The 27521-nt window shown below is 41.1% G+C and overlaps 1 protein-coding gene and 1 non-coding gene across 4 annotated transcripts in view; both read right to left on the minus strand.

The window, feature by feature from the left end:
• Scaper (S-phase cyclin A associated protein in the ER) overlaps window positions 1–27521 on the minus strand; it is a 366940-nt gene that overhangs the window by 35066 nt on the left and 304353 nt on the right. For all 3 annotated transcript variants that reach the window (XM_036192654.1, XM_036192655.1, XM_036192653.1), the window contains exons 26-28: window positions 26794–27026; window positions 16575–16730; window positions 2947–3184 (exon numbers count right to left, since the gene is read on the minus strand). In XM_036192654.1, coding sequence (XP_036048547.1) covers window positions 2947–3184; window positions 16575–16730; window positions 26794–27026 — 627 coding nt within the window. The remainder of the gene's footprint in view (window positions 1–2946; window positions 3185–16574; window positions 16731–26793; window positions 27027–27521) is intronic.
• Window positions 6696–6802, minus strand: LOC118588189. Its single transcript, XR_004945578.1, has one exon. It is a non-coding gene; the product is annotated as a U6 spliceosomal RNA (small nuclear RNA).

Here is a 27521-nt window from a genome sequence, read left to right on the forward strand (position 1 = left end):
CGGTATCATGTAGCCTGGGATGGCCTCTAGCTCATTAAGTAGCTGAGGTCTTGAATTCCTGTCTTCTTGCTTCCTTTTCCTCCCTACCTCCCTCCCTCTCTCCCTCTCTCCCTCCCTCCCTTCCTCCACTCCTTCCTCTCTTCCTATAGGAACAGACTATGTCAGGCTATAAAAATTGCTATTATTTTAAAAATATATATTATTTTATGTGTATGCATGAATACTTGCAATGCATGTATATATATGTGTATCACACACAGGCCTGGTACCTGCAGAAGCCAGAAGAGGCCATGTGATCCCATGCAACTGAACTTACAGGTGGTTTTTGGCTTCATTTGGGTGGTGAGAACTAAACCCAAGTCCTCTGCAGGAACAGCCAGTGATCTTAACTGCTGAGCATCTTTCAGTCCCCTTAACATTATTTTTGAGACAGAGTCTAAAAATGTAGTACAGGCTGGCCTCAAATTTGTAGTAGTCCTCTTGCCTGAGTTTCCAAGTACTAAGTAGAGTGTGCTTGGCATATAACTATGACTTCTGAAACTAGGTCATGAAAAGCCATGCGGCTGCTGTCTGGTTTTTTTGGAAAACTTGCTTTGCAGAAGCTTCCTCTTAGGACTTTCCTCTCAGGACTCTGCCATCATAATCTTTGGAGAAGCCTATATCACATAGATAAGCTATATATAAGTATATAAGCTGTATATAGGACTATCAGCCAGCTAGTCCTCAAGCACAGTCTTTGAGGTATCCCAGGCATCAACCATGAGCAAAAATTCAGTTCCTAGCTCCATGAGACACACTTACCCTCCCTCCTTTTCCTCCTTCAGCATTGTGATTCTTTTGGTGGAAGTCTTGTCATCATGGAGTAGAGCCAAGCAATCCTTGTGAGCTAGGAAGAGCCCTCTATGAATCCTGAACTCATAGAGTCTGAGATTCTAATAAAACTGATCACATTGCTATTGTTTACTCCATTAAGTTCAAGTGTTTGCTTTTAAAATGCATAAAAATAACTGGATTAAGCATGCACTTTTTCATAATCCATGGTAACAAGGAAATCATTTTATTTGGATCTAACTGATGGGAAAACTACTGGACTCTATATTCTGAGGCCCTCTGATAAAAATGTCACATGCAACCAGAAACAGGAGTTACTGACATTGTCTGGAGCAGATCTCTCTCATTTAGGCACGCCATAAGCTACCTCAACCCTGAAGACTGCAGTTAACAGCAAGGGCCACTTCAACTGCTCTGGAAGCAGAAACACATTAATCCTACAGGAGGGACCTTTCTGCCCTTGTGATGGATAAAGTAACTCTACAAAGTACAACTATACAACTTACTAACTCCCTTTCTGAACAGAACCATAGAAGGACATTAATGAACTGAACGCATCTCATCAGCTACAAAACAGAAATGTTTCTTACAGCTCAGAATGGCACAGCCCACTGTCTTCATACACTGCAACTCTATAGCCTTCCCCCTCTCAGCAAGTAATTCATCTAAATTATGGGTTCATCATCTGCCAAGTTTGTTCCTTTTTTAATGAAATCACTTGACAGTTAATAAACGGATAGGGTAAGTCTATTCCTTGGGGCTTGCTCTGTTACACAGGTTCAGTGTTTTTGAAAATTAAATTTCCGACTTGAAAAAAGTCTGTTTTTAAGCTGACAGTGTGGTATTATAGCAAAAAGCCATTTTTAGCTATAAAAACAATTTATAGCGGTTTGTACAGTTATGTATAAATGACCTTTACTTTGGATACAAATCAGTTAAATCATCCATAGAGGGTTATAGCAATCAAAATAATCAATTCTGGTTCTATTTCTATAAGAAACCATTAGTTTCCTTAATATTTAAAAGTTGATGGGAGGAGAATACCTTTATCTAAAGAATTCAAGATAGAAGATTTCTAAGTGGCAATGTGGCATAGGATATGTTTAAGGAGTGGAGAGTCATGGGTAACTAATCTTGTTTCAGCTAAATAGAACCTTGGGCAAATAATTTATCCATTAGCTTCTCCATCTGTAAAATGGTACAATAACATTTTACATAATATCTATGAGAATAAATGAGAAAGTACATGTGGAACATTTAACATGGTACCAGAAATCAGTAGCTTATTTTATTTATTGTAATCTGGGATCTCAAATCCCAGAGTAGAACCTCCCATTATATACACATTAAAGATTAATTTTTTGGAGACTGGAGAGATGGCTCAACAGATGAGAACACTAGTTGCTCTTCTAGAGGACCCAGGTTCAATTCCTAGTACCCACATGGTGGCTAGCAACTGCCTATAACTCCAATTCCGGGGTGGGCTTGGGGGGTATCTGATGCTCTCTTCCGGCTTCTGCTGGCATTAGGCATACATGAAGGGAAAACATAAATCAAAATAAATAAACCTTGAAACGTGTTTTTTAAAAAGATTAACTTTGGGGGGCTGGGGAGATGACTCAATGGGTAAAGTACTTGCTCTCAAGTAGGAGGACCTAAGCTCAGATGTAAAAAGCCAGGCACGCCAATGAGTGTCTATAACCCTGGTGCTGGGAGTGCAGGGAGACAGGCAGAGCCTGGGGGCTTGCTGGCCAGCAAGTATACCATAAATGGTGAGCTCCAGGTTCACTGAGAGAATCTGTCTCAAATGAAGATATAGGTAGGTATGGTGGCACACACCTTTAATCCCACTACTCTGGAGGCAGAGGCAGATAGAGCTCTTTAAATTTGAGGCCAAGTGGTCTATGTAGGAGTCCCAGCCAGGACTATATAGTGAGATTCTTTCTTAAAAAAAAATGATGGCAATCAATAGAGGAGAATACTCAGCATCTACCTCTAGCCTCTATATGCACATGCAAGGATGGGGACACACACACACACACACACACACACACACACACACACACACACACACTTTTTTGTCGGTTAACACCAACCTGAACCAAGGTTTTGTACCTGAAAGGCAGACAAATCAAGAACTGCAAAACTGTTGAAGAAACGTAGACTCTGAATAGCTACTTGGATAGTGTTCTGGGTGTAACCCTCCTTGGGACTTGTAGTGCTGGGGTCTGAGACGGTGCCGTGGAAGAGGACACAGTAGAGCATGTGGAGAACTCCAGCCAAGTCTGTAGCCTGAAGAGCAGCTGTCAGCCCTGTGGGATCCTGGTGATTATTGTCAAATATGCTGTAAGACCTGACAAAGAGACACACAACTCTAGTTAAAGGATGTTAGCATTTTTATAGGTTAAATGGAACACAACAAGCAGACCATTAAAAGCAAACCATCTGAGTTGTGTAATGATGTAAAAAGAAACCTCTAGAAACAAATGTAGCCCTCCCCACTAAGTGTACTGTGGGGCTTCCCTTTTTTTCCCCTGGGAGACCAGCCTGCTGCTGAAGTGGTAACTGAGCACCTTGCAGTTGGTGCCCTTCCCACACTTGGCAGCCTAGGATACCCCCACTATCTCTAGTGCCTACATCTGGACAAACTGCACAGTGTCTGTGAGAGCTTTATGGACTCAGAGATCCAGGACACTGTGGCTTCCTTTTCTGCATCTACATAGGGAATTTTCTCAGGGGAAGCAGCTACCAGGAGAACACAGGCCCTTAAAAACCTGCAGTAAGTCCACACACTTGAAGGAGGATGCTTCAACTGCTTTGTAGACACTGTTCCAGAATAAAAAAAGTATTAGCAGCATAGGTTGTGGAGGCCATAATCCCCAAAACAACCAGATTAGGTTACATAGATCATTGATTGTGAAGTCAGCTTAGTAACTGAGGCATGCAGCTTTATTGATGAGACAGAAAAGGCAATTCAGTGGTAAATGGATTTTTAAAATCAACAGTGAGACAGCAAGGTTTGGCTAAATCTATCTCATTCCTGAACTAAGGCATACAAAGCATGCAGGGACCAGAGCATGCAGTCAAAGTATAACAGCTGCCAAGTATTCATTCACCTCGCCATCCCCAGTTTCCAGCTAGGAACAGACTACTCTGAGGAAAGAGCACTCCTCACCTGTTACTGGAGTACTTGATGGGCACTTCCTTATTTACTCTGGCACAGGGTGACTCCCCTATCTGTCCAGCACATGCCACACTCATAGCTACAGGCTGCAGATGGGCACCTTTGTCACTATGCTTGGAAAGCATTCTCACTTTTTATTTTACTGGGTTTTGAGGTGTGGCAGACATGGACAAACCCTAATGTTTCTCAGTGCTGTTCCAAGTGAGTCAGATGTTGCCTTTTCATGGGACCCGGCTCTTTCTCGGGGAAGTTGCAGGCTTTGCTCAGTGTCTTTCTTTAATACTATATCATCTGCACAGCCTGCAGCACAAGTGCCCATGCTACTCTACAGCCATGCAATGACACCCTTCTCAGGTTCTTAACAGTAACGGGTATTCACCTATCATTTGTCATCCCTTCAAGCTGGAATGGAGGAGGGACAGAGGTGGTAAAGATCTACACTTATCTCATTTTCTTGCCTGAAACATTCAGAAGATATCATTAAGTAAGAATTGAGAGGATTGGCTGGTGAGTTTCTAGTACTTTATCTAAAGAGATTGTTTTATTCATTTTAATTTGGTAGTGGCATTGAAGTAGTTTTACTGATAACATTGGTCAGCATTTATGTCTCAGATATACTCTGTTTCTGATATTGCTCAGAACACAATCATAGAACATGACAAATCCTTGTAATCCTTGTGTTCTTCTCACAGAATACTATTACCTCATTTACACAGCAGGGTCTTCTCAGTTGGTAGGGTTGGTACTATTTTCATGCACTGCTAACAACTACAACCTAAAGCAGATCATATGAACTTCCTAAGGAGCAGAGGCAGGGGCATGACACAGGCCTTATTACTTGTGCTCTGCCCAAGGACCAAAAACATCCACACAGAACAGGAAGTGATCCCTTATTTTCTCTCTGCCATTTCTTTAGTCAGAATTTGCTATTAACTGAATATTGTTAAATACAATGCAATTTTGTGTCATCATAAGATCTTTTGTAGTATGTTGTTTAATAAAGATTCAAGTTTGGAAAAGGACTTTTGTTTTTCCAAATAGGTACATTTGGAACACTTTTTACAAACTATTTTTTTTAGTGAATATCAATTGGTCCTTACTTCCTGCCATTAAAGTTGAAAGAATTAGGGGTCAGACCTTAACTATAGACATGAGAAGAGATTAATTTGTCTGCTGTTCTTATACAGGTTCCGAAAAAAGACCCTTGTTTGGAATCAGTTGACTGCCTATTCAAACAGGCTAAATCAGAAAGCAGTTCTCCCTAAAACTAATGCTTTTTGTTTGTTTGTTTTTTTGAGACAGGGTTTCTCTGTGTAGCCCTGCTGTCCTGGATTTCACTCTGTAGACCAGGTTGGCCTCGAACTCAAGAGATCCACCTGGCTCTGCCTCCCAAATACTGGGATTAAAGGTGTGTGCCACCACGCCCAGTCCTAAAAGGACTTCTTCACTGGCTTTCAGAAGCTGTGGATGTGACACTTGCTGGTGACAGGAGTGACTACTCTGACTCTGAATGCCGACTTCCCTTGCTAAGCTTGCTGTTTTCAACAGATTAGCATACTCTAACACAGATATTCAGGAGTACAGCTTCATTGCTAAGAACTTGGTCATAACCTTTTTTAGCAATTACTAGACAACATGAACATAATTTTTTTCTTCCAAAGAACAAATGCAAAAAGCCAATCAGCCAAACAAACAAAAAACAAAAAAAGCTCACGCACAAAGCTTAAGGAGAAGGACACCAGCAGTGCTTCCCCTCAAGTATGGGGACGAGGACTGACCTTACAGCTAATAAAACAGCACAGTCTCGGGAAATACTCTCCTAAGAAAATCAAAGTGTTGGCTCAGGAAAATCAACTAAGCATTCAGGGACTGAGATATGGAGACAATCCAAAAATGCACATGATATGGCTTTGAGGAAAAGTATATTTCCCTTAAAGTAAACCCATGGAGTATAAAAAGGCTGTGAGGGTTTGCGTGGCTCTTGCCTTCTATGCATTAATGCAGACCTGAAGGGACATTGGAAAATATTTAATTTTTTTAATCAATCAATCAGTGTGTGTGTGTGTGTGTGTGTGTGTGTGTGTGTGTGTGTGTGTACTACAGCACACATATGGAGATCAGAGGACAATTGTGGGAGTCAGTTTTTTTCTTCTACCATGTGGGTCCCAAGGATCAGGCTCAGGTTGTTAGGCTTGGAGGCAAATGCCTTTACCTGCTGAGCCATCTCTCTGGTTCAATGTTTACTTCTGATTTAGCCCGAAATACAGATCATTAGCCCATCATCATGCTCCTGGCTCCTGTTGAGTCTTAACTCTTAGTTATAATCTCTTTAATCCCACATGTTTATAGTAAAAGGCTTTATGTATATCATGCATGCATTATCAAGTTCTCCTTAAAAAATATATCATGTTATTAAGGACAAAAAGGGCATGAAGTTGTGGAGGGGCAGGGAAGTGGGGATGGGTCAGGGGGGAGTTGAGAGTTGGAGTAGGTGAATATGATAAAATACTTGTATGCAACTCTCAAAAATTAATAAAAATATTTTTAAAATACATGAAAGATTAAAAATGAGATGTGAAGTTTTGTATGGCACACTTTAAAATTTAAAAACTCTTCAATTTTTACCAGATTTTAAGATATTTTTATTTTGATGCAAGGACTAGAGATTTTAGTGAAATATATATATATAAAGTGCTTCACGAATTTGCATGTCACCCTTGCACAGGGGCCATGCTAATCTTCTCTGTATTGTTCCAATTTTAATATATGTGCTGCCAAAGCGAACACTGAAATATTTATTGGTATTCACTAAAACTAGATTTGAATGAGAGTAAGTATAACTGGGCTATCATTAATGCCATATAGCACCTGAAATTCAACAAAGCTTTTTTGTTTGATTTTTGAGACAGGGTTTCTCTGCTTAATAGCCCTGGCCATCCTGGAACTCACTCGGTAGCCCAGGCTGGCCTGGAACTCACAGAGATCTCCCTGTCTCTGCCTCCCGAGTGCTGGGATTAGAGGCGTGCCACCCCACCAGGCCCAGCACTGCTTTTTAGGGAGTGTATAGTTAGGCAAAAAGCAGCGGTTTGCATGGGCATGAGCCATAGGCCGTCTGTTACATAACTGGCCTCCACTAGCCTAAAACAACAGTATGGGAGGGTGCAGTTCTCACTCTGTAACCTCTTCCCTCCCATTTGTTCCTAGTTTGTCTGTGTTCATCTTCCTGGCTTACAACATCCATGTTTCTCCCCTGTGGGGCTAATGACCATCTAGACTATTCTCATAGCTTCTGGGATTTTGCTTTATTCATCCTTTACTTCTAGAATCTCTGAGGCATCTTGTAAACCTTTCATTTCAGCACTGAAACCATAAGACAGAACTAAACAGTATGCATAGTGTTGGTGTGGAGTTGATTAAGTTTGTGTTTGCCCTGATGATGGATGAGAACTTCACTGCACAAGGGGAAGTGAATTATTTCTCAGCAGAATTCCAGCTTTTGGCTCTTAGATCTTGGGATATTCCAAGAAAGCCAACACTCATCTAGTGACATCATCATTTACTAGGCTTTGTGTGAGCACAAAACAAATGATGCTCTCTCAGGTACTCTGCTCAAAAGCCAAAGTGCCAGTGCTCCAATACCATGAACACTAAGGACTAAAAGGTAAGGAAGTCCTGGCCCCTAAACTGGTGGAGGCTGCAGTCCAGTAACGATGCGTCTATCAGCTCCCTATTGCCGGTAGAACACACTGTTACAACCTAGTGGCCGCAAATAATACACATGTAGTATTTTATAGTCCTGGAGGTCATGTTAAAGTCAAAGTGCCATACAATTTGTGCTCCCTCAGGGGCTGTAGGGCAGAGGGCTGCTTCCTGACCTTTCCCAGCTTGCATAGAACACTCAGACCTCTCTAAGGCCCACAGTACAGCATCTTCATATCTTTTGAATACACACGTCTGCCAGATGCCAGCTTTAGGCATTTTGGTGGAGTCCTTGCATGGGGATTTGAGCTTCTTGATGTAGTGGCTGGGCTCTGGCTAAGCCCAGAAGTGGGGGAGTGAAGAACAACAGGCCCAGCGCTGTCCAAGGAAAATGAGGTGACTAGAAGGGGAAGGAGATGCCTCCAGGGAGAGAAGGCTCAGAGTGACTGACTGGGACCAGTCCCAGATCTTCAAAGTGCACAACAGGGACGTTGTACAACAATGCCTCTCATGTGAGACATGTGGACCTCCTTAGTTTCAATTTTCGTAATGAAAACAGCAAAGGGTCCTAGTTTTTGGTTAGTCTGACCTTTCTGATTTCTAGATGGGCCGCAGAGGATCTGTCACAGCCTCTGCTGCCTTGCCAGGTACAGGCTGGGTAACAGGAAAACTGTCCTAACGGGGCTTTCGGATAACCACAGCCATTCCTCACAGAGCTTTTTGAATTCATATTTCATAGAGCATAAAAATGCTTTTTTGGGTTGGGGATTTAGCTTGGTTGTAGGCAAGTACAAGGCCCTGGGTTCAAGTCTCAGCTAAAAACAAAACAAAAACAAACAAACAAAAATGCTTTTTTTTTTTTTTTTTGGTTTTTCAGGACAGGGTTTTGCTGTGTAGTTTTGGTGCCTGTCCTAGATCTCACTCTGTAGCCCAGGCTGGCCTCGAACTCACAGAGATCTGCCTGTCTCTGCCTCCCGAGTGCTGGGATCAAAAGCATTTTCCACTACTGCCCAGCTCTCCTTTACTTTTAAAGCCATTCTTCTGTTTAAAAACTTCCAATTGGTTTCCCATCAAGCTTAGAATAAAATTCAAATTTCTGATCCTGTGTAGCCCTGGCTGTCCTGGAACTCGCTCTGCAGACCACACTGGTCTTAAACTCATAGAGATCTGCCTGCCTCTGCCTCCCAAGTGCTGGGACTAAAGGTGTGCACCACCATGCCTGGCAAAACTCAGATTTCTTTTTTTTTCTTCTTCTTCTTTTTTGTTTTTTTCAAGACAGGATTTCTCTGCATAGTTCTGGTGCCTGTCCTGGATCTCACTCTGTACACCAGGCTGGCCTCGAATTCACAGAGATCCACTTGGCTGTGCCTCCCGAGTGCTGGGATTAAAGGCTTGTGCCACCCTCCCCTCACCCTCCTTTGGCAAAACTCAGCTTTCTAATGTGTGTCTTCCCTCATCTCCTGCCCTTACTTCATCTCCTATCACTTTCTTGCTCATCAAATTCAGCACTAGTTTTGATTCTGGAACACAGGAAATCAGGCAGGACCTTGCTATTCTTTTCAACTAGAATATTCTTCCCTTGGATTTGTTCATGGCTGGTCCTTTGAAGATATAATTTTATTACCCCAGAGAAGTCTTCTCTGACAGACATGTGAGTAAGAGCTTAGATGGCCTCTAGTTTTCAAGTCTCCTAGAGGCCTAGGCGTTGTACAATAAAGATAACTCATCTTTCCCTGTACCTTGACAGAATTCCTGACCTACAAAATCTGTGAAACTTTGGGATAATTTGTTACACTGTCATAGTAATGACCTGGAATAGGGAGAAGAAAATCAAAAGGAAATGTGAGGTCACAGACATTTAAGGAGAAAGACAGGACCAGTTCGGTCTGTATGTCAGCAAGGAATAAGCAGGCTAGCATCCTGGTGTGAGGGGACACTCTGTAAGCCTCAGAAACCCATCAGTGGTAGAACTGGCCCCGTAGTAAGTAATGATCCCCATGCATTAGATATATCCAAATAAAAAATGGCAAGGTCATTAAAAAGACTCACATCTTATTGCAAGACTAGGTGATTGAAGGTTCTTTTCTTTTCTTTTTTTAAAATATATTTTATTTTATTTTTATGTGCATTTGTGTTTTTGCCATGGGTGTCGGGGTCCCATGAAAGTAGAGTTACAGACAGGTGTGAGCTGCCATGTGGGTGCTGGGAACTGAACTCGGGTCCTCTGGAAGAAGAGTCAGCACTCTTAACCCCTGAGCCATCTCTCCAGCCTGAAGGTTCTTTTCAATCAACAGAATACACTAGTAGAGTATCTGGTGCTATGGGATAATGCTTTTGTACACTGGTTTTTTAATAAAACGCTGATTGGCCAGTAGCCAGGCAGGAAGTATAGGCAGGATAAGCAGACAAGGAGAATTCTGGGAAGAGGAAGGCTGACTCAGCAGATGCCAGCCTGCTGTCCAGGGAGCAGCATGTAATGGCACACAGGTAAAGCCATGAAACATGTGGCAACGTATAGATGAACAGAAATGGGCTGAGTTTAAGTATAAGAGCTAGTTAGTTGTAAGCCTGAGCTAATGGCTGAGCAGTTTTAATTAACATAAGCCTCTGTGTGTTTATTTGGGTCTGAGTGGCTGTGGACTGGGCGGGATACAGGAAAACTTTAGTTACGACCTGGGGTATGCAAAGAAATGAGCAATGATGCTAAGTCTGGAGCTGGATGCCTCAGAGGCTGGTAAAACCACATACACATTTTCTTTTGTCCTTTGCTTCAGATGCTATTAATGGCTACTCTCACTTTCTTCCTTCTCTCCAATACGTCATTCATATGGGTACTTGTTAATGTTTCAAAATTTGGTTGCTTTGTTTCTGCTCAAAGACTATTAATGACATTATTGTCCCCACAAAATACCAGAAAATAATTTATAGTTTTACATTTTTTTTTTTTTTTTAGGTTTTTCGAGACAGGGTTTCTCTGTGTAGCTTTGCGCCTTTCCTGGACTCTCTTTGGAGACCAAGCTGGCCTTGAACTCACAGAGATCCGCCTGCCTCTGCCTCCCAAGTGCTGGGATTAAAGGCATGTGCCACCACCGCCCGGCTAGTTTTACATTTTAACCTTATCATCTGTGAGACATTATAATCACCACCAAACATGTCAAATCAGCTAAAGTACTGTATTTGTTATTCATGTTTTTCTGCTTTTATGTCTTTGCTTATGCTTCTTTTTTTTCTGTCTATATTTACCTCCAATCTATATGGTCTTATTATATCCATTTTTTTTTTTTTTTTTTTTTTTTGGTGCTGGACTGATTTTTAGGTACTCCAGAAAATATCTAGCCCTTATAAACTCATAGCAACCTCCCCCTCTCCTGAACTCTGTTGATGATGATGATAGTGGCCAACACTTATTAAGCATTTACACGTGCCAGACAGCCTGCCAAGTACTTGCATACAAGTACTGCATTCTAACTTCTTTCTCACTGTCTTTTATCATGGATATGTGTATATGTTTCTTCCTTTTCCTCCTAACTTACCAGGTCTTTGAGGACATAATAGGAGTACTGAGTCATTTCTGCTTTCTCCCAAGTCTAGCATAGGACCTGGCATGGAACAAGTACTACATAAATATTTGTTCAATGAATGAATGGATAGGTAGGGAAGCAGAATTAAAAGTTTACCTTTGTTTGAACAAATGGCTTGGAAGCATCCTTAAACACTTGAGAAGCACTCATTTATATCCATATAATTAATGGGCTAAATTATAAATCATTCTGGTCTTTTTGTGACACAGGCTTCCAGACTTGGCTACAACATATTTTGTTAGTGTAGTTTGGATATGAAAATGGAAAATATATATACATGTAATAACAAAATTCCTTTTTATAAAATGATTTTTAAATTCAGATGTCTTCTCTAGGCAATCATTATCAGCTATGTCTTCCACTTCTCTCCCCTCAGAGGTGAAAGGTTCTCAAGGGTCATACTATTAATATATATGTATTTGTTTGTTTGCTCCTCTGTTGCCTCTACTGCATAACTGCAGGTACAGTGATAAAGACAGAAACCACTGCAGAGTAAGTAGGGGCCGAGCTGACTGTGATTTACAAAAACTCCACTTTCTGGTCTCTTAGTTCTGCTGAGGACTCCACACCTTAAAGGAGGCTGAGCTCACCTGGTTATGGATTAGGGTGCTGCCCTGAGACCCAAAACCATCCTTTTCTCTTTACTTCCTATTAGACCAAGAATGGAAAACTGATAGCAATAAAGGCCCAAAATAAACATTTCTGAAAATCCTATTACAAATGGTTTTGTTTTGTTTAAGTGAATAAGAATTATAGTTTATGAATAATTTTCATTTTAAAATTCTGTAGTAATCCTAAACTAAACCAAGTCTTTTATCACATTTTCCTTTTTTACTTAAATAAGTACATGTTCATTGTTCAAAACCAAGTATAGAAACCGTGGGCCCACTCTTTCCTCCCTACACTGAAGCATAGATTAACAGCACAAATTCTGACGCCCAAACTGTCTTTCGGAACACCTAGGTAAACATTAGAAGATTAAGAGCACAAAGGGAGAGGAGTCCAAGGGTGGCCCTGCTCAACCTCCATTACAAAGGCCAGGCTGCCAGAAGACTGCAGCATGCTTACTCAAAGCCGGTGCTATCAATTAGTCTGCTTAATTATCTCAGGCTCTGCCAGTTTAAGACACAATTTTTAAAGGCCTCCGTGGCTCTTCTTTGTCTTTTATTCTGGTTACTCACAGAAGGGCTTTAAGGACAAGCTTTCCTTGACATTCTGGCTCTAGCTAGTCTCTGGTAGTCAAAACAGGCATTATGTGAATTATTACAATAAAGCAAATCATAGGTCCTATTTCTTAGACAGGGCTGTGAGATAGCTTTGAAATTCTAATGCATGCAACAAAATGCTTGAATGGGGCACTGTAGTTCACAGTTCAGAAATAGAGTTCCTATGAAGAAGGGGACCAGCACAAATGACCTGTAAACATTAGATGTGAGCAAGCCTGAGTGGTAGACTCCTCCCTGCACTGGTTTGCTGCGGTGTTCTGGAAATGGTGGGAGACAGACTGAAGGGCAGCAATGAGAGCAGGAGATCATTTTTTTCCCACTCTGAGAGTAGTAGCTTACATAAACTCTACTAGAATTTCCTATGGAAATCGTATCACAGGACCACCTGGACCTGTTTTCATTTCCAGAATAATCTGCTTTTGCAATAAGTCCTCCTAATAGAAATTTGCTAAGCAAGTGAAGCTGGACAAAGAAATTATATTGGGGGAAATTAAGAACTCTTAGAAACTACCAAGAGTAAATCACTTATCAAACTACTTAATTTAGAGACTACTAGTTTAGAGACTGTAACATTTACTGCTCAAAAATTGCAAGTCAGAAGCCTGAGGTTCATCTAGAGTCTTTACCTCATCTCCCACACGATGAAGCCCCTTGCTCTCTTAGATAGCTACCTTGCTCCTCTCTATTTTCACTGGACCTAGAGGCACTCAATATTTTTCACGTGGACCATGAAAAAGCCTCTTGGCTAATCCTTTGGCTGCAGCCATCTCTACACTTTTCAAGAGTGCTCATCTGGAATAGAAATTTGATCCTTTCCAAACAATTCAGTGGCAGTAGGCCCCTGTTTTCCTTTGAGCCTCCCAAGAACCAACATTTAAGGAGTTCAATTAATGGCGCCTTATTCTTCATGGTCACAGGGACATCAAGCTGAAGATAAAACACTACACAGTTTTAAATATCCATGTATTTTTTTTTTTTGAATGCCAAATGCCGTTTATTGAAGAAGGAAGGAGGTCTTAAATATAGGCATTATCCGTCTCCGAATACTCATTATCATACAGGCTCAATTGTGTGTGAGCTGCAGAGTTAACTGCTGCCCAAGATCTCTAAGTGGTGCTGGGCTTACAATCTGTTTTTGACACAGAAAAGACCAACAGAAGTCCTAACCCACCCATAAGCCAGTAGGCTAAATGCAACTGGGCCCTTCCCTTCCTTAATGAGCCTTACCAAAGCAGATCTTTAAACAAGGATATGGGTGCAAATGTATTTGTGTGTGTGTGTGTGTGTGTGTGTGTGTGTGTGTGTGTGTGTGTAAGAGAGAGAGAGAGAGAGAGACAGAGACAGAGAGAGAGAGAGAGACAGAGAGAGAGAGACAGAGAGAGAGAGAGACAGAGAGAGACAGAGAGAGAGAGACAGAGAGAGGGAGAAAGAGAAAATAGGGCAGGTGAAAAGGTTAACAAGGAATTATTGCTTGGGAACCCTGTGAGACAGTGGTGAAGGTATCTTAGAACCGTTCTGCTGAGGGACAGGAAAGCTGGAGTAATATCCACTGGTTTCCTGTCGAGGGTCACTCCAGATGCCTTAGTTGGCCTGGTCTTGGGCAGAGCACATCCTCAGGTGGAGAAACAGGACTGTTAGGTGGGCTCATGGCAGCAATGCTGTCTGTCTCACCATATACTGTGCTGCTTTTCCCTTCCGCTTGTCCGGCATACTTTAAGATTCAGCCTACTGATAGATAGGGTGAGGTGGGGCATGTCTTTAATCTTGGCATTGAGGAGGCAGAGGCAGACCAGTCTCTGTGAGTCTGAGGCCAGCCTGGTCTACATAAGGAGTTTCAGGCCAGAGGGGCAACAAAGTGGACCCTGTTTCAGCAAAAGCCTTATATTTCAACCTACTGAAGTGTTTCTTAATCTTCTCTTGGGGTGTTTTCCTTCCTTCTGTGTACAGTCTCTTTTATGGTAGCTATTAATTTGTATCTAACTCCACACTAGACTCTGGGCTCCCCCAAATCAGTGTTGTTAGTACCTAATTTACATCTGGCACACGACAAATGCTCAGTGAGGGCCACTGGATAAGATCATGATGGGACATGAAAGAAGAGAACCCTGTTTTCCATATATGTAAATGAGGAAGTTTCCAGATAAATCCATGTGTTAATCTTCTGAATAATATTACATCAAGGGTAGAGATGGAAGCACAAGGCAAAAATTGAGTCCTAATTCAAGTCAGTTTGCCTCAGTTGCTTTCCCTATTGAAATGAGACAATGAATGACCTTTAGATTTCTTTCAAGTGCCACAGACTTCAGCTGACCGAATTTGTATAAGTACAAGGTAAAGACCACAAACTACACACATATAGATACACTTATTTTGGTGATGGTCATTTAAATTCAAAATGAGCACAGGTGACATAGACAAAATGATGGCACGTTTGCAACACTGTGCACTATAGATAAAGAGCCAGGACCCCAATGGGTTGTTGTCTGAGAGAACACCAGGTAGGAACTAAGTGGTGGCTGTAAACTGGTGTCAATGTCCAGACAGAGCTGGCCCCGTCCCTAGACTCTCCACAGGGTTGTAGCAACTATTTCCTGTTTCTACTCTCAGAAAGGCAAACTTTGTCTACCTCCCTGAATAGAAAGTCACCACGTGAGGAGACACTGAACACAGGCTATCTTTGCTTCTCTGAAGTCTCAGACAGCTTTAATCTTCCTATGAATGTCACAGAGGAGAGGGACTGGGTCAGAGTAAGGAAGATTAGGCGGGTTTAGGGATCCTATTTGTAATGGACTAAATCAATGTTCATTTTAGAATAAATGCCTTTCTCATAAAACACTGTGCACATAGAACTTGCATTCTATGTATCATGGAGACAGATGGGGTTTCTTTAAGAAGTGAGATTTTGTAAGCTTCAAATAACTTGTTTTCTTTATGACAAACCTTTAAAATATTCAATGAAAGAAAATTCAAAATACAAATTTGTGCCATTAAGAATTTAATTTTAGCCAGGTGGTGGTGGTACACGCTTATAATCCCAGCACAGGGGAGGCAGAGGCAGGTGGATCTCTGTGAGTTTGAGGCCAGCCTGGTCTACAGAGCTAGTCCAGGACAGGCTCCAAAGCTACAGAGAAACCCTGTCTTGAAAAAAAAAAAAAGCAAAAAAAAAAAAAGAATTTAATTTTAAGCAAACTACTTTATTGAATAACTTTGCTATGCTTCAGGGATGTATCATATTCCAATTAAAACACCAAGTCACTACCATGAATGACTCCCTCAGAGAGAAAACACTCAGGAGATTCCCTGTCCGTTCTAGAGAACTGTTACTTTTTAGTTTATTAATTTTATGAGTATGTGCCTGCTGGGTATGTGCATGCTATAGTGCATATCTGGAAGTCAGAGAACAAGTTTGGGAGTCAGTTCTTTCCTTCAACCCTGAGTTCTAGGGATCAAAGTCAGGCCACCAGGCTTGTGTGGGTTTTAACCACTGAACCATCCTGTTGGCCTAAGGATGATCATTTCTGAGGAAACCTTACAGGGTGGTGCTCAAGCCTACAGTAATCACTGGCACTTTGCTTTAAGCACACCCTAAGTTATAAGTGCCTTCAGGGAGCTACAGCTGTTGGCTGTACACTGTTCGGTACACTGTTAGAAGGAAAAGTAGAGAAAAGAAAGTCTAGGAGATGAGCTGAAAGGAGGTGAAGACAACAAGACCACAGTGAGGCTGTGCTGTTCTGGGCTAACGGCCTGGTTTGGCTTGTCTATGTTTTGTCCCTGACTCACTGACTGCCAGAGAAGCTCTTGGCACCTCTGGATCTCAGCAGAAGAGGAAATGGATCATTCAGGGCTTTAGACAGTTAAGGTCATGTTCATGACCCCAGTGAAAAACAGACTCTGGCAGGAGTATGTATCCTATCCTCAGAAAAATGCAATCCATGTCTCAATGTAGAAAACCAATGACAAGGGGAAGATGGGGAGGAGCTGAGTGAGTGTCACACAGCAATGAAATGCAAAGACAGGCAACACTTAAGAGATGCTCCAACACATGAGCCTTACCTTCCAGTGACAGCAAAGCATAGGGTACACATTCCACGTAAGAATCCTGTGGCGTGCTGCAGAAATGTGGCTATCTTGGGATTTTCATCCACTGGGCCTTGCACTGAGAGGAAGCAGCCATGCAGTCTGTCAATCAGACCCATGTTCACCACATAGCTAATGAGAGAGAACAGTATGTTTTAGTCTGCACAGGTGGCAATGCCTTCATCTTCCATGATAAATCTTACCATATCCAAGCTTGGATCCCTCAACATGCAGACAGAACCCAGGTTTGAATAAAGCAACATAAGAACCAATATTCTTAGAGTTAGCACTAGATAATCAGTTATTCTCTGATCATTCTTCTTGGTCTGAAGAATCTGACAATAGGTGAAACATTTTGTAATGAGCTCTCCAGTCTCCCCCCTTCCAAGACAGGGTTTCTCTGTGTAGTCTAGGCTGTCCTGGAACTCGCTCTGTAGACCAGGCTGGCCTCAGCTCATAGAGATCCACCTGCTACTACCTCTAGAGTGCTGGAATTAAAGGCATGCACCACCACCACCACCTGGGTACAGTCCTAATAAGTAATACTATTTTTTTAAGGATTAGGGAATCAAATTCACCACAACATAGGGGGTTAGAAGACAAAACGCTGCTTCCCAGATAGTGCTGTGGGATGTGCTGTATGTTAAATGGGTTGCTCTGATTGGTTAATAAATAAAATACTGATTGGCCAGTAGCCAGGCAGGAAGTATAGGCGGGACAAGCAGAGAAGAGAATTCTGGGAACAGGAAGGCTGAGGTGGAGAAACGCTGCCAGACTCCGCCATGAGAAGATGTAAAGATACCGGTAAGCCACAAGCCACGTGGCAACTTACAGATTAATAGAAATGGGTTGATTTAAGGTATAAGTATAAGAACTAGTTGGCAAGAAGCCTGCCATGGCCATACAGTTTATAAATAATATAAGAGTCAGTGTGTTTATTTTATGAGTGGGCTGCGGGACTGCCGGGGCTTGGTGGGAGCTGGAGATAAACTCTCCAGCTACAAGATATACTTTCAAAAACTAATTTATCCTTTGACAATTTCATACACGCACACGCACACACACACACACACACACACACACACACACACACACACACACACACAATGCATTCTGTTTTCACTGACCACCTCACAATTTCTTACCCTCTTCTTTCAATAACCCCCCTCCCACTAGCATGTGTTCTGTTTTGGGGTCCACTGAGTTTACCCAGGACTGCCCACATGGGCATGCTACTCAAATAATCTTGTTAACATTTTAAACTTCTAATGCCAACTTCAGGTTCTCCATTAAAAAAAACAAAACACCATTAAGAATGTAAGAAATATTAAAACTTTTCCTTGTAAAAATAAAAAGATACATAACCTTAATTGAATCACAAGGACAAACTAGAAATGTCCCAAAAGATAATTTTCCATTCCCACTGAAAATTGTCATGAGAAATGGAGACTAAGAATGAAAACAATTTCAAATGAAAGTACACAAAAGAGATCTAGCAAGTGAGGTAATCCAGACTTAGAAAGACAAACATGGTATGTACTCACTCATAGGAGGATACTAGATGTAAAACAAAGATGACCAGACTGCTACTCACAACTCCAGGGAGGCTACCTAGAAAACAGGACCCTAAGAAAGACAGGGATCACCCAATGACAGAGAAATGGATGAGATCTACATGAGCAAACTGGACATGAGGGGGGTTAATGAAGGGCAAGGATCGAGGGAAAGACAGTTTAGGGGAGTGGGAGGTCCCAGCTGGATCAAGAACAGAGAGGGAGAAAGAGAGACCATGGTAAATGAAGACCCCATGGGAATAGGAAGAAGCAAAGTGCTAGAGAGGTCCCTAGAAATCCACAAAGATACCTCCACAATAGACTACTGGCAATGGTTGAGAGAAAGCCTGAACTGACCCACTCTAGTGATTGGATGGCCAAACACCCTAACTGTTGTGGTAGAACTCTTATCCAGTGACTGATAGAAGCGGATGTAGAGATCCATGGCCAAGCCCCAGGTGGAGCTCCAGGAGTCCAATCAGCCAGAAAGAGGAGGGATTGTATGAGCGAGAATTGTTGAGACCATGATTGGAAAAAGCACAGGGACAAATAGCCAAACTAATGGAAACACATGAACTATGAACCAATAGCTGAGGAGCCCCCAACTGGATCAGGCCCTCTGGATAAATGAGACAGTTGATTAGCTTGAACTGTTTGGGAGGCCCCCAGGCAGTGGGACTGGGACCAGTCTTTAGTGCATGAGCTGGCTGTTTGGAGCCTGGGGCCTATGCTTGGACACTTTGATCAGCCTGGGAGGAGGGAAGAGGGGACTGGACCTGCCTTGACTGAATCTACCAGGCTGAATCCCGAGGGGAGTCCTTGCCATGGAGGAGAAGGGAATGGGGGGTGGGTTGGGGAGGACAGGGGAATCTGTGGCTGATATGTAAAATTAAATTAATTTATAAAATCAATAAAAAATTAAAAAAATTAAAAAAAAAGCAAAGCAAAGAAAAAAGAGATCTAGCAAGTAAACTCAATGTGTGATTCTAGACAGGTCTGTAATAAAAAAGAAATCTGTAACATCACCGCATACAGGAGTCACAGTCACAGGACTTGGAGAAATGAAGCCGGCAGGGAGCCGGAAGCTTCATCCCTAGTGACTAGCTTTCATAATATTGGAAGGTTCTATGCTACTGAGGGAGAAAAGTAATCACCACTCTTATCCAGCTGCAAACCCTGTGAGCTACGATAACAACTGGCCTGCCAATATATGCCAACTGGTGAAATGATGTGTGAATGTTACAGGAGTAACCAACCATTTTCCCTCTTTAAAGCTGCTCTAAAAGACAGAACTCATGCCTGGTAACATTTCCTAGGTCTCAAATTCCTGGGGCTGGTGAGGTTATAGCCTCCGGGCTAAAACGATACTATTATTCTGCTAAATAGACATAGTAACAAATTTCCCCCTAAGTTCTTTTGTAGTTGTTATTTTTTGTTGGTTTTTTTGAGATAGGGTTTCTCTGTGTTGCCCAGGCTGCCCTGGACCTCACTCAGTAGACCAGGCTGGCTTCCAACTCACAACAGAGATTCACTTGCCTCTCTGCCTCCTGAGTACTGGGATTAAAGGTGAGAGCCACCACCATCTGGCTCAATTTTCATTTGTATACCCACAGATTAATGCATTAATCAGCCCTCATTAGAGAAGCTTCTTTTTGTTGTAGATGGTGGTTAATATAGGGACCCACAATTAGTCCATGTGCAGGGAATAAGAGTGATGTTCCAGATGGGACATCTATATCATCCTTCTTCCCTCTGCAAGGCTCACTGCAGAAGAGGAGGTGGGAAGATCATCTGCAGAGGAACAGTGTTTGCCAGACATGACTGTGATGCTGCAGCAGTGAAGACAGTGTCCACAACACCTGCATGGCATGAAGCCAGCCAAAATCCCAGCATGGATGGGAAAAGGCTCATCAGTCCCACTCCTCGTTGAGGGGCTACTGGCAACCAATGGCTGCTGAAGGAAGGAATGTCAGTTTTCTTCAGGGGTGAGGCTGCTGAGGACTACCCATGCTTCTACACCCTGTGTATCTTAGATTCTGTGGCACTAAATGGGTTTAGTGGTTAAAAACAAACAAACACACAAAAAGCCACGGACATTGGAGGGGAAGTAGTGGTGGAGAGACAAAGGAATTGGAGGAAAAGAATTAGGAATGGATTTGATCACAGCACATTTTCTTCATGTGTGAAATTCTCAAACAAAATACTTCCCAGGATTAGCCTAAAAATTCATCAAGTTCTCTGATTCTTCAATTTTCCAAAATTCTTTTGTCATTTCCATATAAATGTAAGAAGCAACTTGTATCAGTCCTAGTCAACACCCCAGTTGAAATGGTACTTTCACAATATTTAATCTTCTGATCCACAGATATGAAAATATCTACAATTATTAGGTCTCTTAAGTTTTCTTAACAATGCTTTGTTAGAGGCATTATATTTGTCTCTTGATATTTAGTTGGAGGTATTTGATATTTTTGGATGCTTTTATAAATTATATTATTTTTAAAATTATAATTCCTAATTATTCATTGATATATGTACATTTTTAATAAAAAATTAAGTTTATAATAGTAAACATGAAGCATTTTAAAACTGAACATAGCTTCAAAACTTCTACAGTACACTGAGTTTCACATAAGCTGTGTGTTTACCCTACGACTCTTTGAAAAATTACTTATTTAGTTGTAGTTTTTACTTTCCTGGTAGATTACATGTTTTATACACATGCTATTGTGATACTATAAGCAACAGCTATTTCTTCCTTTATAAACTCAGTGTCACTTATTTCCCCCTAACTTCATTAAGCTATTGAGAACTTTCAGTACAATGCTAAAACAAGAGTTCTAAGAGCACTGGAGCTGCAGGGATGGCTCAGTGCCTGCCACACAGCATGAAGAGTTGAGATGTGCCTAGCACTCATACAAAGGCTGGGTGTTTGTAACCCCAGCACTGGGAAGGATGGAGACAGGTAGATTCCTGGAGTTCACTGGCCACCAAGCTAGCCAAATCAAACGTGCACTAGAATCAATTAGACTCAGCATCAAAAAACATGATAGAGAGTAACTGAGGAAGATACCCAATGCTGACCTTTGACCTCCATATTCACATGTGTACACACCCACATAAAATGTACATGTAACACACACACACACACAATATTTGTTTCCTCTTTTGAGAAGTGCCTATTCAGACAACTTGCTCATTTTAAAATAAGGTTACTTTCCTAACACTAAGTTATTTGAGTTCTCTGTGCACTCTGGATATTACTCTGTAATCAGATGATTAACTGGCAAAGATATTTTAATTCAGCAGGTTGTCCCCTCACTGTGTTGACTGCTTCTTTACTTACAGGTTTCCTGTGTTTCAACACTAGTGAAGAAACTGTTGCCTCTGGCATTTCCCTCTAGCACTTTCAGAGTTTCAGGCACTAGGTAAGGTCTCTGATCCATTTTAAGTTGATAATCATATACCGTAAGAAAAGAGGGATTTCTTTTCAATTTCTATTGTAGATCTCCAGTTTTCCCAGCACCATTTACTAAAGATGCTGTCCTTTCTCCAGTGCATATTTTTGGTGCTTTTTTTTTTTTTTAAAGAGTTAGCTTGAAGATATATGAATTTATCTGTGGGACCTTTCCCCTTCCACTGGTCTACATACATATTCTGTGCCAGCAGTATGCTGTTTCTGCTAATGTGATCCTGAGTATGTCTTGAAATCAGGTGTCATGATGCCTCCAGTTTCCTCTTTTTGTTCAGGACAGCTTTGTCTACTGGGGGTCTTTTTGGTTCCTTTTGAACTTTAGGATTGCTTTTCAAGATCTGTGAAGAATTGGTATTTTGATGGAGACTTCCCTAAATTTATAGATGCCTTTGGATAATATGGCCATTTAAACAATATGAATTCTCCCAATCCTATGAATGGCTTGTATCCTGTAAAATACCCTATGTACTGAGCTGATCAGGGAGAACATGACCAGGAATTCACTTTCCACATCTATCAGATTTCTGCCATGTCTTATGAGAGGATGAACTCATAGCTTTTATTCTGGACCTTTTTTCTCCCTTCAGTACTGGAGACTGACTCTAAGGTCTTGTGCCTTGGCTCTTTTCTAACATGGACTGTGTAGGAGGATAGAGATGGTGTCTTTCTTCAAAGCAAATGACAGGCTTGTTTGATGTCAAATATAGCAAAGACTATGTTCCTTTCCCAGGCAAATGGTCAGCAGATCTGTTTCAGCCCACAACGAAGAACTAGGATATCATAGGTTTTGGGAGTTTCCTCAGTTGTGACAATAAACTCACTTCATGAGCAATATCCACTTGGCTTGACCCTTTGTAGTTCCTTTGAACTTGGGCAAAACCAAACCAATCTCTGTCTGAGAATAACAAAATTCTCTTTCTCTAACCTAGGAAGTTTTCCATCTTTTGCTGTTTTCCGAGAAATAAAATAGCAGGCTAATATTTTAGCTTGACAGAAGGGTACAATCTAACCTTTTATTATCCCTGGCAGTCATTTACTATGGGTTAAAATATTAAAACTGTGCTCCATTTCTAAATAAACCACACTTACTTCTGCTCTACCATGTTGCTGGATTTAACTCCTAGCATTGTCAGGGATTTTCTACACTGTATTCATTGTAAGGGAATATTTTTGTCAGACTTGGTAATTCGTGTTTCTATTGGCATCATAAAGCAAAGTGGTGGTAAGTATTCTCTTCTTTGAGAGGATCTGTGTGATTGGTAGCATTTTTTTCTCTGGAATGTTTCACAGAATTTACAAATAAAGTCATCTATAGCTGAAATTTTCTTTGTAGAGGTATTTTTTGGATAGATTTCTGTTTATGCAGAAAAACACCAATTTATGTAGATTCAAGGAGTTCAATTAAGCTTGGGCAAGAAAAGCACAAAGAATCTACATTTAAACAGATTGTCAACTGTGGAAAGTCAAAGACAAAATTGCGAGAGAAGCCAACAAAAAATAGGACATATTATTTACAAGAAAAAAATGATGTAAGTAGAGGCTGATTTCTTGTAAGAAATGCTGGAGGGCTGGGGATTTAGCTCAGTGGTACAATGCTTGCTTAGCAAGGGCAAGGACCTGGGTTCGATCCTCATCTCAAAAAAAAGCAAGAAATGCTGGAAGTCAGATGGCAATGGAACACCATCTTTACTATCTTTAAAGAAAAAAAAGCACCTTTCAAGGCTGGAACACACAGTCTCATCAAACAATAAATGTAAGAAACCATCTATGGCATACCAATGTTAAAGTAGAACTCTATAATGATGGGTACTGAACACACAGAATGAGAAAAGGGCCAGCGTATCTGAAAGACATACCATCTGAAAGAGCATACAGATCTTCCAAGTCATGGAATAAGACCAGACTAGGTAAATGGAAATAAATACATACAATTGGAGATATCTTTCTTTTCTTTTGAACTCAGGTTCTGCAGTATAGCTTAGGCTGACCTTCAACTCTCTACTTTTTTACTCTGGAGAGCCTGAATTACAAGTTCTGTGCTACCTAGCTCCAGCACAGGTGGTGGGGAAAGGGAGAGAGAACAAGTAAGTAGCTTTGCCTGTCTCTGCTTCCTAACAAACAGTTCTGCCACCTTAAACCACAGCTTTACATTGGTTAAAGGTTGTTCTTTTCTTCTCTCTCTCTTAAACCACTCCTTATTAGCAACTGTTAGAACTAAGGAAAATTAGGAATACAGTCCTGTATAGTGTTCAGTGCACTATCCATACAGAAATGTGATTTAACCTGTCATTCTCCAGTGCATGATCCATTAGGTAAACATGATTTAAACACTATCATTTCCAACCTACTTTTGAGACAGTGTCTTTCCTTGAACTTGAAGCACACTGCCTGGCCAGTGAGTACCCAGAATCCACCTGTCTCTGCCCCTTTATGCTAGAGTCACAGGTATGTAACAGGTATACCTAGCTTTTATGTACATGCTGGGAATTTGAATTTGGTTTCATAGCAAACACTGTAACCCACTGAACGATCTCCTCAGTTCCTTGGTCTAGCACAATTCTCAATTTTTAAAGTCAGTAGTCCTTGATGTCTACAGATGTAATAATACTACAGTTTTACACTATTGTTTGTGAGTTCCTGGAGACACAGCATAGATAAATTTGTAGGTGTCTAATTTCCTATATTAAATCCTTTCAATTTAAATTTGTTCCAGTGGTTTCTATTTTCTACAACCAAATTCTGATTGCTAGGATGGTGATGAACGATGCTTCACCTCATTAATGAAAGTACAATATAAATGAAGACAATAGTTGCTTACCATTTGATACCTATGAGAATTACAAAAGCAAGGATATGGGAAATGAGAACTCCTAATTTTTGATGATAGGAATGGGAAATTATATAGTTACTATGGAGAACAGTGTGGTATTATCTGGTAAAGATGAATATTCATTTATCTTATCATCCACAAATTCCCCTTGTAAGTACATGAACTTGAAACTCATACAAACAAAGAACCCGTCTACTAAGATAAAGGCTCCATTTTTAGTGAACAGTGCAAGGAAGAATTATTTTCTTATGGGAATGGGTAAGTAAATATATTGAACAGCCAATAGTGAGGCCAGAGAGAGAAACAGGCAGGGCTGGCAGGAGAGAGAATGAATGAAGGAGAAATCTGGGAGGAAAAGGAAGAAGTAGCTGGAGGAGGAGGACATCAGGGGCCAGCCACCCAGCTACATCACCAGCCATGGAGTAAGAAAGAAAGGTATACAAAAATGAGAAAGGTAAAAGCCCAGAGGCAAAAGATAGGCAGGTTAATTTAAATTAAGAAAAGCTGGCAAGAAACAAGCCGAGCTAAGGCCAGACATTTATAATTAATAAAAAGCTTCAATTTATACGGGAGCTGGGTGGCGGGCCCCTCAGAGCAAAAACTAACGACAACAAAGCAGTCATAAACATTTACAGTAGAACATATTATGATATTCATACATGCTCTTACAGACACATAGAACAGGCATGGACATGATGTACGTTAGCTCCAACATAATGATGTAGGTCTTAGAAGAGAGCAAATGGGACAAAAGGGACAAAGGTCTAGCTGTGGTATTTGCTTTGTTCACAATAAGAAAAAAAATCCCAAATCTGAGATTAAGAGAGAAAAACTGTTATCAACTGTTAGAACATAGTATCTACAATATTGTTTTTTGTGCATGTTCATGTATTTAAAATATAATAGAACATTTAAACACTGAAAAAAGATATATTCATGCCTGTTCTGTGCCAGGTGAGGAGAAGGAGAGCTATGTCAGGGTTTGCTCTCAAGTACTGTGCTTGTCAATCATCTTTTAAAAGCCACATCAGTTATCTGGTTTGACAGAAGAACACTGCTACCTTTCCCCCGACAATACGTTCTTCCTTTAGGAAGGATTTGGCAACTGGAGTAATCCATGTGAGCAAACATGCATCCTAGAAGGTGGGCTGTAACTGCACTGAAGCACTGCGCTGGGGCTTTTGCCTCATGACAGTCAAGGCATATAGTTAAACTGTCCGGGTGACAGGAATGCAGGGGCTGCTGCATCACAAGAGAGCCTAACCGAGAATGCTGGGACACAGTGACACTCATCAGCAGGGACAGCAAGACCTGCAATGACCGAGAGGGCATGCGGAAATTGAATGGGATCAAGCAACTGAGAGAAAGGGCAGGGAGGCTAAGAGTCAAGTGCCCTAAGATAAATGGCTGTGGACCCAAAGGGCCTGGTGCTCTCCAGCAATAAACAGTCTTGGGGAAAGAGGGCAGGCAGATGGAAGGGTGAGTGAAGGAAGTAATCAAGAGTAAGGGAGACACTGAATGAAACAACTGTTCCCAAAAAGCAGTACAAGAAGCCAGAGGGAATTTATGAAGTGTGAAAGGAACACATGCAGAGGAGGCTATTTTCTTTCTCTATTAACCTACCATAAGTTTCAGAGAGCGACAAATTGCATGGATTTGCATCCTAAGATCAGGCAGACCACAGAAGGCTTGTTGACTGGTGGGGCAGTAACTGATTAACACCAGATGGAACCCTGCTGGGAAATTAAACATTCTACCTGATTCAAGATTCACAAGGGGAAAAAGTTCAGATGCTAAAGTAGGAGTAAATTTCCCTTGAGCAAAGGAGACCTTTGAAGGAAGCAGGCCCCGAACAGGTGTCAGAAACGGCCGCATTTGTGTGGAGGGAAGTGGACAGATGTTGAGAGTCTAACTAGATGGGAGCTCCAGTCTCAGCTCTCCTCCCTACTTTTTAACTTATTACATAACCTTGGCCAAAGCACTTAACCTTCCTAAACAATTTCCTCATCTATTCTAAATTAGAAGCTGTGTACTTATCGGGCTGCAAAGACTCCAACATCTTAACTGTAAGAAGTGCTCCATAAATGGTAACTCTTGTTCTATTAAGTCTGAACTACACCTGTGACCGAGGGAGTGCTCAGTGCTTCTGAGTGGAGAATGCTGCAGATGACAAGTTCAGGGCTCTGGCACCACAGCTGAGAGTGGCAGCTGAGCTCTGCTTTCCTTCTTTCTACAAATGATGGTATAGATTCTACCATGAGCTAGGGACAGTGCCTAAGTTCACGGTATTTTAATATTTTTAAGCAAAACATTTTTTTAAAGAAATGCAGCAATTACCTGATAAGGTCTTGAATTCGACTGTTAAAAGCATCACCTTGTGAGGGTTTGCTTTTCATTTCCTGTGTTGGTATTTTTGGTGTAGCTGGCCGGCTGTTTCCATCTGGTCGGTTGGCAATCAGACAGCTAAAAACCACAGCACCGGCTCTGAGAAGTCCAGTTGTCAACCCTTCAAAAACTTGTTTATTTATGTTTCTTCCCCAAACAGCATTATTTTCATCTGGAACATAAATCTAGAAACAAAAAACAGTGAGTGTGTTTCAGTGAAACAATGAAAATTAGACAGAGATGATTTGGAACATTTCTAGAATCATAAATAATATCTGAAAATCTACCTGAGGCAATGAGACATTTAAGTGTCTTGGCTCTGAGGTTGGGTGGCCAGTTCAAATCCCAGATTTTGGGAACACTATTTTATTTCTAAGTTCTAACTTTTCATTATAAAACAGGAATAATGACATGCCGACATTACAGGTTTCTGAGAGGGTTAAATGAGCTAACATACATAAAATGCTTGGGCATGGAGCTAGTACTAAATCAACTCTATTAAAATTTTGTGTGAACTAAAGTTTATATATTCATACATTGTTTCACATGAGAATGGATTCTTAAAAATACATATTTTAAATATCTATTAGGATAAGATTTGCATTTTTTTTGTTTTGGTTTTTTGAGACAGGGTTTCACTGTAATATCTGCATTTCTTATTACAAAATCACAAAAAGTTC

The sequence above is a fragment of the Onychomys torridus genome, chromosome 7, assembly GCF_903995425.1.
Source record: "Onychomys torridus chromosome 7, mOncTor1.1, whole genome shotgun sequence".
In the NCBI taxonomy this organism is placed as follows: Eukaryota; Metazoa; Chordata; class Mammalia; order Rodentia; family Cricetidae; genus Onychomys; species Onychomys torridus.